The sequence below is a fragment of the Paramormyrops kingsleyae genome, chromosome 3 (genome assembly GCF_048594095.1).
Source record: "Paramormyrops kingsleyae isolate MSU_618 chromosome 3, PKINGS_0.4, whole genome shotgun sequence".
In the NCBI taxonomy this organism is placed as follows: domain Eukaryota; kingdom Metazoa; phylum Chordata; class Actinopteri; order Osteoglossiformes; family Mormyridae; genus Paramormyrops; species Paramormyrops kingsleyae.
The window spans coordinates 33,951,736-33,971,369 of NC_132799.1; the positions used below are offsets into that span (position 1 = coordinate 33,951,736).

A 19,634-nucleotide genomic window follows, 5' to 3' on the forward strand; every position below is an offset into this window, starting at 1 on the left:
AGTGTTGATGTTTTGTCTTGAAAAGAAGCCTTTTTTCAACAATGCACTTCCTGAAAGAATTATTAGGCGAATCAAATATCAAAATATTTAATACTTGCACCCCTAGTAGAAATCAGAGTTGCATGATCAAAGAAATCCAGATCACAAAAGGAGTGATACAACTAACAATGAATAGATATAAAACCCAGAAAGCATAGACAGCATTAGGGTTTGATTTAGCTTAAAAAATACACTGATTTCATGTATGCATAATTAAACAATAGTATCCTCTGGAGGTGGGCGTGTCCATGGTGGGGAGGGGGACTACTGCAGGTAACTAGTGAACTGCATTGTGGGACTGATCTTAGAAAAAAAAATTGTTCATATTAAATCATTTAAAAAGTACTGATGTACCCAGTGAGTACCTGACATTTCAGCTTCCTGTCCCCTGATCAGAAATGGGGTCAGTCCCTCCCCCTCACAGCTGCCCCAGTCCAACCTGTTTTAAGACCTGAAACTAAACTCTCAGCCGTTGGAGCGAAACTCATATTTGCAGAAACTGAGCAGAAACGGATCTGCTGCCCCCAGAATAGAGCAGGCAAATGTCCCCCAGTCCCCCTGGGGTTAGAGTGAGGTGGGGGCTCACCCTGTGTCAGAGAGCAGCAGATTGTCTCATATGATAACTGACTGTATTCAATGGGGTTAACAGTTTAATGTATTTTAATTACATTGTGACAATGATGTATTTCATGAGACAATATTCTGTCCATTTAACATAATGATGATTGATTAAATGAGTTTAATTAGAATAGTTTTTCCTCCATTTTGTGAAGAATGAGGCGATGATGTGGTTTATAAACTTAATATAGAGGAACTGCTCAGTATGAACCTTTTCAAACCTAAACCTCAATGGGATCATTTTGTACTTTTGTTATAAAAACAGAACTGTGTTTATATTCAGTCTTTAAAAATCATTAAAGGCATTGAAAGGTTCAGGATCATGACCTCACAACAGTGTCATGATGGCATCACTGTGTGCTTGTTAAAATAACCAGCATTGATGGCAGTTTGTTTGTCAGACAGAATGAAAAATTTATTTATCTCTGCAGCATTCAGGAATAAAACACACAAGATAATACAAGGAGACACAAAAGCCTATAAAACATTAGTAATGATTTTCACTCTTGGATCAAGCAAAGCACATTATTATCTCTATGTAATCAGTAAATCTGAAGCGTGTAGCACAGCACAGTAAAAACACAGTAATCAGCCGCTCATCACAGGTGACGCTGAGTTCATCTACTCTGAACAGTCGGCCCTCTTCAGCATTTGAGTGACAGCAGCCTGGGAGCCCTGATTGGCCACACAGACCACTGAGCCCGCCTTCTTCCACTCGTCCGCAGTGAGGCTCAGGCTGCTGCTCCAGCTGTACAGGCCGTCCTTCTCCAGGAGCCCGCGGCTCGTCTCCGCGGCTTTGCTGCTACCGTCCACCTTCCAGCTCAGCTTCCAGTCGGAGGGGAAGCCCTTGTTGGCCAGACACATCAGGGTGGCCGTGTTCTTGCTGGACACCTCCACACTGGAGGGGGGCAGGACCGTCAGGGTGGGGGCTGTGTTACCTAGGGGACACCAAAAGGACGTTAGGTCAGAGTCCAAGGCAAACTTTAAGTACTGTATAACAACATATACTAACTGCAGTATGACATAGTTGACTGTGTCTATGACTTCATTAATATTTCTTCATATGATAAGACAGACATTTCCATAAAATCTAAAGTAAATAATCTTGCCTTCCTACTGTATCACAGTGTATTCATCTTTACCTGGGTCTTTCAAATGAAGGTTTTAAACACATGTGAGGTATGTAAATGTGTATCACTGATTATTATGTTCAACTGGTTATAATAATCCAACTTTATATAATAACCAAATTGTTTATAAAGATTAAGATCTATTTTCCATGTAGGATCCTTTATTTACTCACTTAAAAACAGGGTGAAATAATGTGAAGTTCCTACTGAACAAAGTCCTATACGCTATGAAAAATGCATCGCAAATGTTAAACTACAAAGCTGTGTCTACAGAACAACGATCATCGTTATTAATCACAATGGTTACACACACAAATACTTAGTAATAACCCTGTTACTACTGCATTACAAATTGTGAACAAATTATTAACAAATATAGTTACTACTTTAAATAAAAGAAATGTCACGATTCAGAAATGATAAACAAACATGGCATCAGTATTTCACTTCTGTTAGTCATTATTTATTCCTTCAGTAGTTAAGAAAGATTTGGAGAATTAATAGATATAGTACGAAATATAGTAACTGCTTGGGGTAAAAGATGCGTCATGATTCTATAATGACGAACAAGCATGAGATCAGTATGTAACTAAGACTTAGTGGTTAAATAATACATAAGTAAAATCATAATACTATTTATTTGTGCCCCGTCAAATAAAGTGTTACCGGTATAATGAGTTGATTGCTTTTTTCCCCCCGAACAAGATCAGAATATAACACAGAGAGACGCACTTACTTCCAACGTCCAGCCTGGTACCGCCGCCGAAAGTTAACCACAGTGATTCACGGCGCATCAGCCGCCGTACAAAAACCTCACGGCAGCGCAGTACAGGCAACTAGCAAACAGCTTTAAGTATATATACCTAACATTTGTTTATGGGTATAAAACTAATAAGTCAAAAATAGTATTTTCTGTCGCTTAAAGTAGAAATGTGCTGTTTGATATCTACACAATCTAATCAAATCTATAGCCTTCAACTTGGCGACTATTTTATATTATTAACGATTAGGCTAACAAATTACAATTTATATATTATTTGACCTAATTGGATATACAATGGATGGTTTAAATATCTATATCTTGCATTGACTCATCCAGTTCATATTCCTATCAGGGCTCCCAAGTCTGACGCATTAACCGTGAGACACGTTTCGCCCGTAACAGACGTGATCTCACGCCAAACTTTGGATGAAACTTGAGATCCTTGTTCTTATTGAAGGAATGGATCTTCACGATGAAACAAGAAATTCTGTCATTTGCAGTAATAACGAAACTGAAGTGTGTATTAAATATTTCTATTTTACTTGCATATTATAGATTAAAAGCTGGATACTTACTACCAACATCCAGTCTCGTCCCGCCGCCGAAAGTCCACCACAGTGATTGAAACCGGTTGACACGCCGTACAAAAACCTCCCAGCGCTACAGCCGCGTTTCTTGTTGTAGTAAATATATTAATGGACGGTTAATTCCTAGCTAATTACACCAACAATTGATAAGATAAAGAATCACTTCAATTTATATCATTCTGGCTGTAAAATGCAGCATCGCTCTGCAGAAATAACAGTAAATTCTGCCTGTGATTCTGTTAAATGCCGTAGATTTGCGAAGTTCCAGGTTTTCCGGTATTTCTTCATAATCTCCTTCAAAATGATCCAGTGTGTTGTAAACATAATGTGTGAATTTCGACCCAGATGACAGAAACTGCAAAGCTTTAGAATTACAGGGTTCCCAAATGTCAATTAAGATCACAGCATCGTCTTCATAATGAGAAACTACAGTATGTACAGGAACCTACTGTAACCAGACGGAGTATTTGCATAGAAACGATATTGTATTGTAATGGAATCACGTGTTTGAGTGGCTCAGCCAGCAGGCTTGAGGTTTTCCCTGTTATGGTTTGTGATCAATGTTCCCTTTAAGCTCCGCGTTTTCAGTACTCGGGGGCACGCGCTCAGGAGGATAAAAACCGCGCCCACAACAACATGGTTTTTATTTGTGTTTATACCCTGATATACATTTAAAATTGTAATTGCTGTATTTTGCATTTGGATAAAAAAACATTTGGAATAATAATTATAAACTACTAAGATACACCTGTCACTCTTAAAATGTATCTTTCCACCTGAGTGACAGGTATAAAATCTGTCAGAAAATCAAGCTTATTACCCACCAGTCCTGGTCACTGGCTGTCACTGCACAGAAACACCCACACACTGCTGCTGGCCGCCGGCTGAGTGACACACCTGCCTGTACCGACCTTAAGCTTCCTGGGTCGCCTCTGTCTGCCAAATGTAACACTTCAGGAATTAATGTATCACAGCATTTATCTGCCGTCTTAATGGTGAAATCTGATATTCCCCTTCCAGCTCAATAACAATGTCTGAACAAATCACTCCTCATAATAATGATCTTCTGTATCTTCTGCCTAGAATCCACTCGTAATGCAGAAATCACAGGATCCAGGCCGTGAGCAGCTAAGAGTTAGAAATGAACCACGAGAGGCGGAGTCAGGCCAGGGTCACACTGCATGCGTGGTATGTGCGGTACGGAGCCGCTGCGGTGCAAAGCCACGCATTTGTCCACACCGGCTGCGTTGTTGCTACGGGGTGCGTTTCCCAAACAATGACGGAAGTTACCATTAACGATGCATCATACTATACGTGCGATTGGGAAACGCACACACAGCTGTGATATTGCAAACCCTGTCCTTCTACATTGAGTTTACCTTTGAAAACAGCCATCAGTAACAGAATGTTTGATTTCAATTCATTATGAATGTAATTCACATTTAGTTCAGACAAAGGTTAAGAAGCACATGCTCAATTGTAGTAGTAGTAATAACTGTAATCATAATAATAAAATAATTTCAGCGCAATAGAAAACTATTGCACTTCACCTAATGTTCTGTTAACTTATTGACCGAGTATAATTATAGCCTACATTACCCACATGGAAAGAACCTATATGAGGATATATGCGCATATATGAAACCTATATGCAGTATATATGCATATATATGATAATATATATGCTGCATATATGGTATATATGCCACATATAGGCAAAATTGAGGTGCATATATGTGCATATACAGGCCATATAGGTCTCCTGTATTTCTTCTTTATATCCACATATAAGCCCTATATGTACATACAAGATATGTCTCCTATATAGCTCATGGCAGGATCTGGTCATTTTAGCTCATATCTCACTTTGGCAACTGTCATACATGATGCCTAGCTCATATTTTCTATTATCAAGGCAATAACTAAGAACTAACTAACTAAAAAAAAAAAAAAACTTATGTGCGAACACGTGAAATTGGTATCACATGCAATTGGCATGTTTTGGAATTTAACTATGGCAAATAAGTGAGAGGAGATGGAAAGCTATGATGTTTACACGTTTTCCTGAAACATTTACTATGCAGTCCCATGAAACATTTACTATGCAGTTGTATTTAGAACAACATTTCTTTTTCACGCCAACCTTCGGAGGGAGAGGGAGAAACAGAGGAAAAAGAAAAAGCAGTTTAACGGCAACAGTGGCACAGATGGGAGAGCGGGTCGTCCCATGATCTGAAGGTGGGGAGTTTGAATCCCGGCTCCTGCAGGTGCAGACTGTCGTTGTGTGACAAGACACTTGCTAAATGTAAATAAAAAATTTAAATTTCTACATTTTGGGCTTTTATTTATGTTGTCTAGCAGCTATGGATTTTAATCATTTTAGTAATAATAATTTAATAATAATTTAATAATAGGTGAACATATATGTGCATATATGTACATATAATATAGGAAAACGGCCAATTTTATATATGTCACATATATTAAAAACCTATATCAAAACCTATATTAAAACATATATGTTTATATAGGTTATTTCCGTGTGGGTAGCTTTTTGCTGTGGTTGTATAAATGTAGCCTTCGCTTTCTCCTTTAATAACTGGGAAAATGGTTAAAGTAATATTACAGTGGTACCTCGGTATACGTCCTTAATCTGTTCCGTCTTCCCCATAATATCCATCCGTCCGTCTTTCAGTCCATCTTATCAGGAAAGGGTCACTGACGGGGTGGGGGGAGTGGGGTGTGGTGGGTTTGGGGGCTATCCCAGGCATTAATGGACCCGGGGGGGTACACCCTGCACAGGCCGCACACACACTCTCACTGAAACACTACATGCAGGTTACAGAAGCAAATGAGCGGAACTGCATGTCTTTGGGTGGCTGAGGAAGCTGCAGCCCCCAGAGGAAACTCACACAGCATGGGGGGGAGCAAGCAAACCCCCCCCACAAAGACATGAGGCAGGATAGGAACCCCAACCCTGCAGGTGTGAGGTAACAGTGCTACACACTGAGCTGCCCCCCCTTTCACACAATAGATAAAATATATTCCCTCCATTCATGTATTTTCTGTGCCCACTTGCCTATTCAGGGCTGTGGGGGGTCCGGAGCCTATCGGGGAAGCTATGGGCGCAAGGCTAAGATATATACTATATTTAAATATACCAAATACCAGGTGATTCTATTCTAACCATCAGCATCACTATCAGGGTGTAAAAACTTATTTTACTGGTGCAACTGGTTCTGCGAAATGTATTGACTATTTAGCAAAGGGCTAAAGTCATTTTCTTCCCCCTCAGCACCTGCAGTGAGTCCCGGCTGCAGCAGTGCAGTCACTGTGCAGCCTGACTGAGGGAGGTTTTTGTACGGCTCTGTATCACTGTGTGAACACACCACCACTATGGTAACTCTGACAGTAATAATCTCCTGCATCTTCAGCCTGGACTCCATTGATGGTCAGAGTGAAGTCAGAACTAGATCCGCTGCCACTGAATCGAGACGGAGTCCCAGAGCTACCGTGTGTTGCACCATAAATTAAGAGTTTAGGAGCTTCTCCTGGTTTCTGTTGGTACCAGGCCATATCAGGATAAGAGCCTCCAGCACCATTTACTGGGCTGTTGGTTTTACAGTTTATAGTGACTGTCTGTCCTGAGGAAGCTGATTTCACCTCAGGAGTCTGAGTGACAGTCACCTGTCCTCTGGATTCTGAAAAGAAATACAAAATAAAAACAAATTTAAAACAGAATCAAAAGTTAAATTTTAGTCACACAAGGAAGCTCCAGGTTTCTATCCGTCTATTTCAAATATCTAGCAAAGTTCATTAAGCAATATGTTGCTAAATCATCAGGCTTGTTCTGTTTTACCATGAGTGAGGATGAAGAGCAATATGCTGAGGCTGATCAAAGTCATGTTTGTTTGGAGTCTGTTGTGATGAAGGGCAGCTGTCAGTCATGAAGTGTTAAACCTCCTGGAATATAAACCCTCCCAGAGCACTGAGGCATGAGCTGGAAATGCAAAGTATCTTCTGACTGACAGTTTTTTTTTTAAACTTCTTTATGCCCTAGAGAAAGGCTAATCTTTTGTGATCTTTAAATTGTTTCTTTTATAGTGACATGTTTATGTATTGAAGCTTGGGAATGAGGGGCTTTATTAACAATATAGAAGAGTGTGGTGCTCTAAATGAAGACAGGCTGCTTGAGGACAGTGCTGGACTTGGGACGGGGCCCTGGTGTCCCAGTCAGCCTGAGGGGGGGGGGGGGGGGCAGTAACAGGGGTCCTTTCACAGGCAGCCTCTTTGGGGGGGTCTGTGTTACACAGAGAAACACACGCCTGTCAGCTACTATCCCCCAGAACGTAGATGTAGAAAAGTACACTGGCCACTCTAGACTGCACACACTGAAAGATCAGAGCTTCCTCAGACAGTCGGGTCTGCTCTCTGTGTGTCTGCCCAGTCCAGGCTGCTGTTCATGTGGACCCCCAGGTATTTAAAGCACTAATGTTTGTGAAGACATGCATTTCGCCTATTTGAACTATTTTCATAAGTCAGCATCACTTAGTGATTATCTCTAGGGTAATTAACTGCATATATATACATCAGACTGGGACCAGGGTGGCCCATTAACCTTCACTCTATGGGCCTGATGGCCCAGGATGGTAATTTGCATAGAGGAGACACTTTTAACCCTGATGGTGTTGAATAGGGCAACAGTATAAATACCCCGGAGACAACACACTGGGGCTGCTGCCACAGTAGTGGATCCTAGTAGGATCCATTGGTTTGTGCTCCTTGGAGAGGACTTGTTGGGCGGCAGTTCTAAAGATGGATATGAATGGAGTAAAACGAAAAATAAAAATCAATATTTCTGCACTCTCCCAGTAACAAACAGTCTCAGGCACAAGAACTATACTCTTCCCTATGGATGAGTGTGGGTTTATTTCTAGTGGCTGGAGTGTTAATCCTGCTACCGTCCCTCATTTTTCTCTGTATGTTGAACTTGCCTACTAGGCTGGATGATGATTGACATCACACCCAAGACAGAGAAATTGCTCAAGGACCAAACGGAGCAGGATTACTCTTGGCATTCACAGGATTTAAACCAGCAACATTATGATTACTGATACAGATCCCCAGCCTAAGAGCTATCACTCCAGGTTACTACATATTTAATAATATGATAGGAGAGACTAATATCTGTGGCATTCCATTTTCAGTTGCGGTGGGTTTTCAAAACATGGGCTTCCAAAAATCAAGCCTAATAAAAAAAGTTAAACATTAAATGAGCATATTGATTTGATTTGTTCTTCTATCCCAACTTGTGATCTAAAAGCAATGAGGCTGCCACCCATAATATCTGCTCTATGGAAATGCCCTCCCATAGCCACTAGGGGAGCTCTCACCTTCTTTCAGTCCTGCTAAATTATGTTGCAATTCATTCCACTTGAAAAGTTACAACTTGAACAGTGTCAGTGTAAGTGTGTGGCTAAGTAGCCTAAGTATTTGGTCTTGTAATCCACAGGTTGCTGGTTCAAATCCAGCTTTTGCTAGTTAACTGCATGCTTATGGGCCCTTGAGCCATGAAAAATAATGACTAAAGTGAATTACTATACCCTCAAATTACTTTTGTAGTTTTGTGAACAACACCGTTTATTAAACAAACAATTCTGCATTGGCAGAATGTAAAATTAAAAATGAAAATCAACTATTAGTTAAGAAATATTCCTTGGAACAACTGTGTAAAACTGAATTTACAGTATTTTCCTTGAGACTTGAAGGAAGAGTCCGTTAACGGAAAATGTGCTGGTAATTTCCAGCCAGTACATTTTCTGTTTTTTGACGGATTTTTTTTTACAGTGTAGGTAAGTAGAAATAACATAATAGAATACAGGAGTAAAATAGTGCAGAGCAATGCAAGCTGTATAATATACTGTGGTAGAAAAATTATAAATCAACCTCTCTGGTAACTCTAGTTGAGCCACTTTGAATAAAAATCTGGATCTCTCAGTTTGGTGAGCAAAGTTATCTCTTTTATTCAAGCAATCCAGCAAAGCGCTCCCATCATACTCTGGCACTCGGTACCAAGTAACCCCAAGCACAAAGAGCAAGCAGTTGATAAACCATAACTCCCAATTCCCTATAATGGTTTCTAAGACCTGATTGGTCACAAAACACCCACAAACCAAGCTCAAACGTATAACAAACACAATTCTCCTGCTCTATTGGTTCACCTTGGTAGCAAGGTAAAATCCAGCCTTATTGCTCAATTTACCGGAATCTGTCTCGACTTATAGACTCTACTTCAGATATTTATATAGATATTGATTATGTGACATTGAATCACTGTTAATGTTTGGGTGTTCCATTGATTAATGATTAATACTGTCACGATCCGCTCCGTTCGATCCCGATGTGTGCCACGCCCCCTCATTATCCACGTGTGCTTTCCCGATCGTGCCCAGCTGTTCCTTGTTATTTCGGCTTGTCTTTTGTATTTAGTCCGTGTCTGAGTCAGTCGTCCCCAGATCCGTCATTAATGTATTGTTCCGTGTGGTAGTCTGCCCTGGTTGTCCTTCCTGCCTTGTGTGGAATAAACCCGTTTGTCCGTATCTACGGCTCCGATCTCCTGCTTCATCGCCAGCCCGCTTACCGGACATAACAGAATGACGGATCTCCTCGAAAACACAGCGCGGCAGACCGAGCACCAGAGGCTCGGTCTGCTGCAGGAGGCTGTGTACTGGCGCTCCCAACCTGAGGTACTCGAAGACCCCATCGCCCTGGAGCTGGCCACCCGGGGCGCGGACCTCCTCACAAAGGAGCGCCCGCACGGACAGCAGTACCCGCTCGAGCGTGCACGCAAGTGCCTACGCCGCCTGCGTGAGCGTCTCTCACTGCAGAGAGACAAACGCGTTGCCCGTAGCCTGGGCAACGTGTTCGCGACGGCTCCGCGGGGAAAGAAGCGGGGAAAGAAGAGGGCTGAGGTGCAGCAGGAGGAGACCCCGACTCTCTTCTTGGGCGCCTGCTCTCTTCTCCCTGCCTGGGACGACATCGCCGCTGCCCGCCTGGTGAGCCTCCACCCGGAGAAGCCGCCTCCTTTGGAGGCTTACTTTTACCGGCCGGCGCGCCTGGGTCTAGGCGGGATACGCGCCGTGTGGGACGCTGTTCCCCGGGTGCCCAAAGCCCTTAAAGGGACAGCGCCAACGCGCTCGGCACCCCTCCTGCCTGCTCCGGACCAGGCTGATCCGGATCTGCCCGCGGCACCGCCTGCTGCTGCTGCCGTCGCCGATCTGCCCGCGGCACCGCCTGCTGCTGCTGCCGTCGCCGATCTGCCCGCGGCACCGCCTGCTGCTGCTGCCGTCGCCGCTCTGCCCGCGGCACCGCCTGCTGCAGCTCCTGCCGCTTTGCCAGCGGCACTGCCTGCTGCCGCTTTGCCAGCAGCACTGCCTGACCCGCCTGTCCTGCCTGACCCGCCCGTCCTGCCTGTCCTGCCTGCTGCAGCTGCCGCCACTTTGTCAGCGGCACCGCCTGCTGCCGCTTTGCCAGCAGCACCGCCTGTCCTGCCTGACCCGCCTGTCCTTCCTGCTCTGCCTGCAGTCCCTGCAGCTGCCACCACTCTGACTGCGGCACCCGCCGCGGCGCCCCCTGCTGGCCGTGTGACGGCGGCGCCCGCGACGGCGCCCCCTGCTGGCCGCGTGACGGCGGCGCCCGCTGCGACGCCCCCTGCTGGCCGCGTGACGGCGGCGCCCGCTGCGACGCCCCCTGCTGGCCGCGTGCTGGCGGCGCCCGCTGCGGCGCCCCCTGCGGGCCAAGTGACTGCGGCGCCCGACGAGGCGCCCCCTGCTGGCCATGTGACGGTGGCGCCCGTCCTGCCGGCACCTGAACTGCCTGTCTTGCCTGTCCTGCTTGTTTCTGAACTGCCTGTTTTGCCTGTCCTGCCGGCTCCTGAACTGCCTGTATCGCCGGCTCCTGAACTGCCTGTATCGCCGGCTCCTGAACTGCCTGTCTCGCCGGCTCCTGAACTGCCTGTCTCGCCGGCTCCTGAACTGCCTGTCTCGCCGGCTCCTGTCCTGCCTGTCTCGCCGGCTCCTGTCCTGCCTGTCTCGCCGGCTCCTGTCCTGCCTGTCTCGCCGGTCCTGCCGGCGCCTGACCCTCCTGAGGTGGCCACGGTTACGCCCGAAGCCCGTCTGCCCGCCGCTTCTCTGCCTGAGCCAGCCGCCGGCCCCTTCTTCGGGACGCGCCTAGCCCTTAAAGGGGCAAGGTCCATTAGGGACGCTATCCCGCTAGTTCCGCGATTTCGGACGCGGGCAAAGCCCCCCGTGGTTCCTGAGGCGGCTGCAGCGCCCCCCGTGGTTCCTGAGGCGGCTGCAGCGCCCCCCGAGGTTCCTGAGGCGCCTGCAGCTCCCCCCGAGGTTCCTGAGGCGCCTGCAGCTCCCCCCGAGGTTCCTGAGGCGCCTGCAGCTCCCCCCGAGGTTCCTGAGGCGCCTGCAGCGCCCTCCAAGGTTCCTGTGCTGCCTGCTCCAGCGGCACTACCCCCTGCTGGCCTGGAGTGGGTGGTCCCTGCCCAGTCCCCTGTGCAGACTCCAGTGCTCCCCGTGACTCCAGTGCCTGAGCTCGCAGCTCAGTCTCCTGCTGCTGGCCGCACGCCCGAGGCGCCCCCTGCTGGCCGCACGCCCGAGGCGCCCCCTGCTGGCCGCACGCCCGAGGCGCCCCCTGCTGGCCGCACGCCCGAGGCGCCCCCTGCTGGCCGCACGCCCGAGGCGCCCCCTGCTGGCCGCACGCCCGAGGCGCCCCCGGTGACTCCCGCGCCCGCTGAGGCACCCCCGGTGACTCCCGCGCCCGCTGAGGCGCCCCCTGCTGGCTGCACGATGGGGGTACCTGCCGAGGCGCCCCCTGCTGGTCACGTGCTGGTGGGGCCTGCCACGGCGCCCCCTGTTGGCCACGTGCTGGTGGTGCCTGCGGCTGCGTTTGAGGTCCCGTCGCTGCCTCCGCCTGCACCCACGCCCGCCGAGCCGGCCCCGCCCTGCTCGCCTGTCCAGCCGGCCCAGCCCTGCTCGCCTGTCCAGCCGGCCGCCGTTCCTGTCCTGCCCGCGGCCCCGCCTGAGGCCGCCGTTCCTGTCCTGCCCGCGGCCCCGCCTGAGGCCGCCGCTCCGCCCGCGGCCCCGCCTGAGGCCGCCGCTCTGGCTGTCCTGCCCACCGCTCTGGCTGCCCCGCCTGTGGCCACGCCCGCGGCTCTGGCTGCCCCGCCTGCGGCCACGCCCGCGGCTTCAACTGCCCCACCTGCGGCCACGCCCGCGGCTCTGGCTGCCCAGCCTGTTGCCTCTTTAGAGGCCTTGATTTCTGTCCGCCCAGCACCGACCTCCCTCTTGACTCCCTCACCCTTGCCTCAGCAAGGCCGACACACCCCAGGACCGCGCATGTCCGTTTCCCGTAAGGGACGGGGACACAGGCGTCGGGTCCTGGTCCCACCTGCCCTAACCCCTGGCTCGCCCGTGCGCCCCCTGGCCGTGGCTCGGTGGCTGCCTGCGGGTCCTGCGGCTCCGGCTCGGCTGCCGCCTCCGTCGTCCCCCCGCTTCGGCTGGACGTCGGACGGCGCCTTCCCTGGCTCCGGCTGCTGCGGCTTCCCCCTCCTGCCTGCCTGCACCAGTGTTCCCTCCTGCTCCCTCCTTGTTTCCTTTGTCGGTCCCTACGTCTGTCTCCTTGTCCCCTGTGTGGTCCCCTCCTGCTCCGGCCTCCCTTCCGCCTGTGGCCCCTGCGGCTGCCTTCCCTCGCCCGCCTGGGTTCCCTCGAGCTCGCCCTGTTCTTCCTCCTCCCTTTGTTCCGTCTCCTCGTCCCTTTGTTCCTCCTGTCTCGGTTCCTCGTCCCTCTGTGTCTCCTCCGTCCCCTCCTGGTCCCTTTGTCCCTCCGGGTTTTGCTGCTCGTCCCTCTGTGCCTCCCGTGTTCACTCCCGGCCCTTTTGTTCCTCCATTTTCTGTCCCCTCTCTGTCTCCTTTCTTTGTCTGCCTGTCCGCGTTCCCTGTCCTCTGTCAGGTCTTGTCGTTTTTCTGGTCCTTGTTCCTGTTCTGTGTCTCTGTCCTGTTTCCGGTGTCTCGTTGATGTTTTGCTTTTGTCTTCCAGGTCCTGTTCCCCGGTCTCGTACGTCGCCTCCTCTCAGGCGCGCCCGGTGTGCGCGCCTTTGGGGGGGGGTTCTGTCACGATCCGCTCCGTTCGATCCCGATGTGTGCCACGCCCCCTCATTATCCACGTGTGCTTTCCCGATCGTGCCCAGCTGTTCCTTGTTATTTCGGCTTGTCTTTTGTATTTAGTCCGTGTCTGAGTCAGTCGTCCCCAGATCCGTCATTAATGTATTGTTCCGTGTGGTAGTCTGCCCTGGTTGTCCTTCCTGCCTTGTGTGGAATAAACCCGTTTGTCCGTATCTACGGCTCCGATCTCCTGCTTCATCGCCAGCCCGCTTACCGCACATAACAAATACATTGATGTATTGTCATTGAATTACTGCAAATACATGGTTAACATGTGATTAATATGATTAATGAAACAACAACTTAGACATTTGCACTACCACGTAACATATTGTATATTGTCTGCTGCGACTATTTTATTAAGCTATAATTCTTTGTGCACCAGTTGGGGCAGCTTCGAGTCTCTTCCTGCAGGTGGTTTCTCCCCCCTTTGCTCCGCTGTCTGCCTCTCCAAGGTCTGATCTCTCTTCTGGGTCTGCGGAACTAACCGCAGGCAGCTATCACGAAGCGAGGTCACACAGTATTCAAAACAATCTCTTCTTGCCTAAAGCCTAAGACATAACAGACCCACTATGCCTCTCCTCTCAGGGCTACCAATGTCCAATTTTCCTTCCACAGGAAATGCTTCTAAGCTTATCTGCGACTTCTATAAATTTATCTTGCAGAGCACCCAGCTCTCTCGACCTCTCTGACCTTCATTCTCAGCCCAGTATCTTCATATAGCGTATTTAACTTTTACTTGATTTAATTAACATATAGTTAATATAATAAAATGCAGAGTACAATAAAACACTAAATTAAGACTTGCGTTAAAACTGAACTTTTTAAAGTATCCGATAGGGTCAGAGATAACCTTAGAAATTAAACTTTTAGAAAAACCAAATGAATAATTACTTACCCAAGAATAACTTCCTACTGAATCATGTTTAAACAAAATAAAGCAAAGTTGCTCTTTTGGAGGCCAAAAAACCCACAAAAAAACCCTCTCATAGCAGGGTACTGCTGGACTGGGGAGAAAAAGTGGAAAACGTCCTTCGGGCCCCGACTGGCGACCGAGGAAAACTCAGGAGCAGCTGTTCTTTTACGAGTTAACGTTAACGATATTAGATATTACCCCTCGCGGGGGTCTGATGCGATGGTACGCGGACAGAAACGCCGCTCACGCGACACCCGCAGCTGTCGGTAACACTCGCACTGTTTACTAACAAACACAGACAAGCACTCACGCCGATCGAAAAGAAAAATGTAACAACAACCACCCACGTAACCCTACTGACACACAAACACTCACACATACTTCCAAATAATTCCTATCAACCGCTTCTACAGGCGCTCAACAGAAGTGTACACAGCGTCTACACCACTCCCTCACAGTGCAGCAATCCCAGCAGCCTCTATACAAGACATACACAGGGCTTTGTTAAAAAAAAAATATATATATGGCCTTGTGCCTACACTGGATCAGCAGCTATAAAATATGGATTGATATTTTTAAACATGTGTGCTTATGTAATGGACGAGTGATGAACATGTGTGCTTATGTAATGGACGAGTGATGAACATGTGTGCTTATGTAATGGACGAGTGATGAACATGTGTGCTTATGCAACAGTCGTCGTGTTCAGTTAAGTTCTAAAACTGTAACTTAAGTGGACAGGATGGAGGAGCAGGGTATGCTCTGGTTTTCGATCCTTCTTCTTGGGTTTGAATGTAAAAACAAAATAAATAAAAAAATTTGGATGCTTTTCTAAAAATACCTGGCAATCTGCTTGATTTTCCCATCGCTGTATGTCTTTTATAGGTATATTTTAACCCTGCTACACTCGCTGAAAAGTGAACTTTATAGAGCTCTGGTTTAACTTCCCCCTCAGCACCTGCAGTGAGTCCCAGCTGCAGCAGTGCAGTCACTGTGCAGCCTGACTGAGCGAGGTTTTTGTACGGCTCTCTATCACTGTGTGAACACGTATTGACTATTAGGGTTGTGGAAACTCTTACAGTAATAATCTCCTGCATCTTCAGCCTGGACTCCACTGATGGTCAGAGTGAAGTCAGACCCATAGCTAGATCCACCTCCAGTGAATCGTTCTGGAGTCTCAGACTGACGGCTGCTTATGCCATAGATGAGGAGTTTAGGCGGCTCTCCAGTCGTCTGTCGGTACCATGACACACAATTGCTGCATCCTGATATAGGACTGCTGGTTTTACAGCTCATGGTCACAGTTTCTCCTACAGTAACAGCTTTTACTGCAGGTGTCTGAGTCACAGTGATCTGGCCTCTAGATTCTAAAAAACAGAAATAACATTATTTGAAATATTGAACAAATATGATCATATAATTACCATAGTTGTAGGTTCTATGAAAACACCTGATTTTCAGTGTGAATATTGATGATGCTTTCAGACCTTGGATGCAGAGGGTGAGCGTCCAGATGAAGATGGTGATTAAAGTCATTGTTCCTGTGGACTGTGTTGCTCTGCAGGACGGCTGTGAGTAACAGAGTGTTAATCTCACAGGTTTATAAACTGCCACAGGTCACTGAGGGACGTGCTGCCAATGCAAAGTGTGTCTTTCATGCAAATACATGTGATGCATCTGTTTCCATGGCGATAGGAAAGCAAACTTTGGTGCATATTCATGCTGTGAGGTCACAGTTTTTAACATCACTATTTTAATCCCTCTTTTCTTAGCCCAAAGCACTTTACAGAGGCAATGAGGAGCCACTTCAACCCCCACCACTGTGTAGCCCCCACCTGGATGATGCGACAGCAGCCATTCTGCAGCAGTACGCTCACCACACAGTAGCTAAGGTGGTGAAGGGGCTGGAGAGAATTCACCAATCAGATACAGGGGATGATTAGACCAGATTTGATAGGGCCACAGTGGGCAGATTTAGCCAGGACATCAGGGTACCACCCCTACTCTTCAGAAATATGCCCAGGAGACTTTTTTAGGACCTCTGAGAATCAAGAGCTTGGTTTTATGTCTCATCTGACGGACGGCACCATTTTTACAACACAGTGTCCCTGTCACTGCACTGGGACATTGGGATCCACACTGACCACAGGATGGGTTAACCTGGTGGCCACACCAACACCGCTTCCAGCACCAACCCAACTTTCCTAGTTGGTCTCCCACCCATGTACTGGCCAGGCCCAAACCTGCTTTGCTTCAGATGGATTATTTAGTCTGAACTTCTTGCCCTTCATGAGCTGCACTTGTGTTCACCTGCAAAATCTTCTTTTTCTGCTGTGAATGTGTGGATGATTTGGATATTTATCACCAAAATTCATTTTTAAAAATACATTCAACCTTGGTAAAAAAAAATTAAAAATATGGCCTTGTGCCCTGTGATGGACTGGCATCTTATATACAGTGTCTGCTGTCCAGTACCCTCTGCTTCCTGGGATGTGATCCAGGCCAGAGTGACCCTGCACTGGATCTGAAGCTATAAAATATGGATGGTTGTTTGGAAGTAGGACAGAGTGATGAACATGTGTTATATAAAAGATGAACATGTTTGCTTATGTAACGTGTTTTATCTTCTAAAATTTAAACTAAATGGACAGACTGAAGGAATTGGTTCAGCTCTTGATCCTGTCTTGGGTTTGATTCTAAAAATCTTCAGTTTCTTTTCATTTTTATCAGTGTCATTGGCAATCTGCTCGATTTTCCCACTTGAGGATAATCTGGGTTCCCTGCTGAACAATTAAAGGGGCACGAACGTACAAGAGCAAAGTAAGTAACGGCAATGTTGTGATGTATCAATGTCGCTATATCTATATAAACAAAATGAAAGGTGCGTAGGCCTATTCAAATAATGAGGGTTCATTTTGGTGAAAATTATATTTTATAGATGCATTTTAACCCTGTTACACTTACAGGAAAGTGAACTTTACAGAGCTTTGGTTTAACTTCCCCCTCAGCACTTGCAGTGAGTCCCAGCTGCAGCAGTGCAGTCACTGTACATTCATACTGAGGGAGGTTTTTGTACGGCTCTGTATCACTGTGTGAACACATAGCTATTACTGATGTAGTGTTCACTCTGACAGTAATAATCTCCTGCATCTTCAGCCTGGACTCCACTGATGGTCAGAGTGAAGTCAGTACTGGATCCGCTGCCACTGATTCGCGACGGAGTCCCAGAGTTAATGGTACTTGCATAATAGATCAAGAGTTTAGGAGCTTCTCCTGGTTTCTGCTGGTACCAGGCCATGCGAGGAATAGAGCCTCCAGCACCATTTACTGGGCTGCTGGTTTTACAGTTTATAGTGACTGTCTGTCCTGAGGAAGCTGATTTCACCTCAGGAGTCTGAGTGACAGTCACCTGTCCTCTGGATTCTGAAATGAAATACAAAATAAAAACATATTTAAAGTTGAATTAACATACAATATTAAGTGACACCAAGGTGTTTAATGTTTCACAACTCAAGCAATTTGTTGCAAAACAGACAAGCTTGTTCTGTTTTACCGTGAGTGAGGATGAAGAGCAAGATGCTGAGGCTGATCAAAGTCATGTTTGTTTGGAGTCTGTTGTGATGAAGGGCAGCTGTCAGTCATGAAGTGTTAAACCTCCTGGAATATAAACCCTCCCAGAGCACTGAGGCATGAGCTGAAAATGCAAAGTATCTTCTGACATCATAACTGCAGAGGAAACAGGAAACTTGTGCTTGAATTTATGAAAAATGTCTCAACATGAATACAGTAGAACTGTATGCGAAACAAGCAGAACAAATGCATTAAACTACAGTCTCTGCTTTAATATTACAGAAGACCTTCTCAGACCTCTTAAGGCTGAATGGATGATACCTGTAGATGGAATTATTGTTGTTTGACCATCAAATGTCTTTATTTTAGATTGAAGACTCGACCTTGATTGCGACCATTAATAAATGAGCATTAATGATAATTTGCCGTTTGCTGCCCAAAACAGCTGTTTAACCACAGAGTTTAAAACAGAACTGAGACCCTGGACAGTCAGAGTTAGAAGGTTGTGGTTGTTCATCTGTGAATAATATACATTTTTTGCAAACTCCTGGTTCTTCTCTGCTTCTTATTAATGACGGGTGTAGATGTTGCCAGGAAATTGGTTGCTTATGGTTAGCAAGCGGAATGAAAAATAGCCAAGAAAAGAAAATCAAAAAGGATTGAATGAAAGATGTCATAATGCAGTAATGTGTCCTAATTCTGATCAGAAAGAGCAGACGATATGTTACTGTTTTGCCTTTTCTTGTTTTTATATGTATGTTCGTAATTTTGTGCTGTATTGTAAACACAGTATAAACATGTAGATTGTTTACTTAAGGCCCGCGAATGATTATTGTATGTATAATAGCGAAACAATTTTGTAAAAATGGAGTTGTAATGGTAATATTCTTTTATTTCAGTTTTTCACGGTGTTTCACGGTGTTTGATTTGTCACGTCGATGGAAGGAAAAATTAAAAATATCGTGCTGAACATCAGTTGAATCGTGATCTAATTTCTGACAGAAGAAAAACATTAGGAGCCGTTACAAAGGGTGTCTTCCTTGCTTAATGGGACTTCAGTTCTGCTTCTAGGAGCCACCCACCCGTTTCCTGGATCCACTTGTCCTATTTATGGTTGCAGGGGGTACAGAACCTATGGGCACAAAGCAGGGAACAACTAGGGTTGCCAACTTTCTCAACCCCAAATGAGGGACACTTTCTTGCAGGTGCGCACGCAGAGCAGCTGACCAACAATAATGGAAATCGCAAGGTTTCATACTATAAATCTACACATTTCACAGTGTAAAAGGACAAGCCACTAGTGGCCAATGCACACACGCACACCAACAACCGTGTCTCATAGCAACGTTTGCATGAGTTTTGCCATGCTTACAGTAGTCTATTATTAGCCGACGAGGCTGTTATTGGAATACAGGACTGGAGCTGCCTCTGAAGGGACAAATCAAAATCACCCATATTTCAGGATGTCCCGGACAATTCGGGATGGTTGGCAACCCTAGGAACAACCCAGAATGGGGCACCAACCCATCGCAGGGCACACTCACACACCATTCAATCACATCTATGGACAATTTGGCAACTCCAATCAACCTCAGTCCACACATGGAACCCAGGTCCCAGAGGTGTGAGGCAACAGTGCTAACCACTGCACCACCATACTGCCCCCTACTGTTAGATTTTAAAAATGAAGATTTGTTTAAATATGTAGAGTGATCTCATTTTTCCCACGACTGAGGGTAAAGATTGGAATTTGTTAACTATGCCACCTAGGGGATTGCTACC

The 19,634-nt window shown here is 46.6% G+C and overlaps 1 gene segment (V, D, J or C); it reads right to left on the reverse strand.

Moving 5' to 3' along the window:
• Positions 1–1,046: 1,046 nt before the first annotated feature.
• LOC111851104 (immunoglobulin kappa light chain-like) lies at positions 1,047–17,691 on the reverse strand. The segment is given in 3 exon segments: positions 1,047–1,595; positions 3,126–3,161; positions 17,379–17,691. Coding segments are annotated over 3 exon segments (555 nt in total).
• Positions 17,692–19,634: the final 1,943 nt, after the last annotated feature.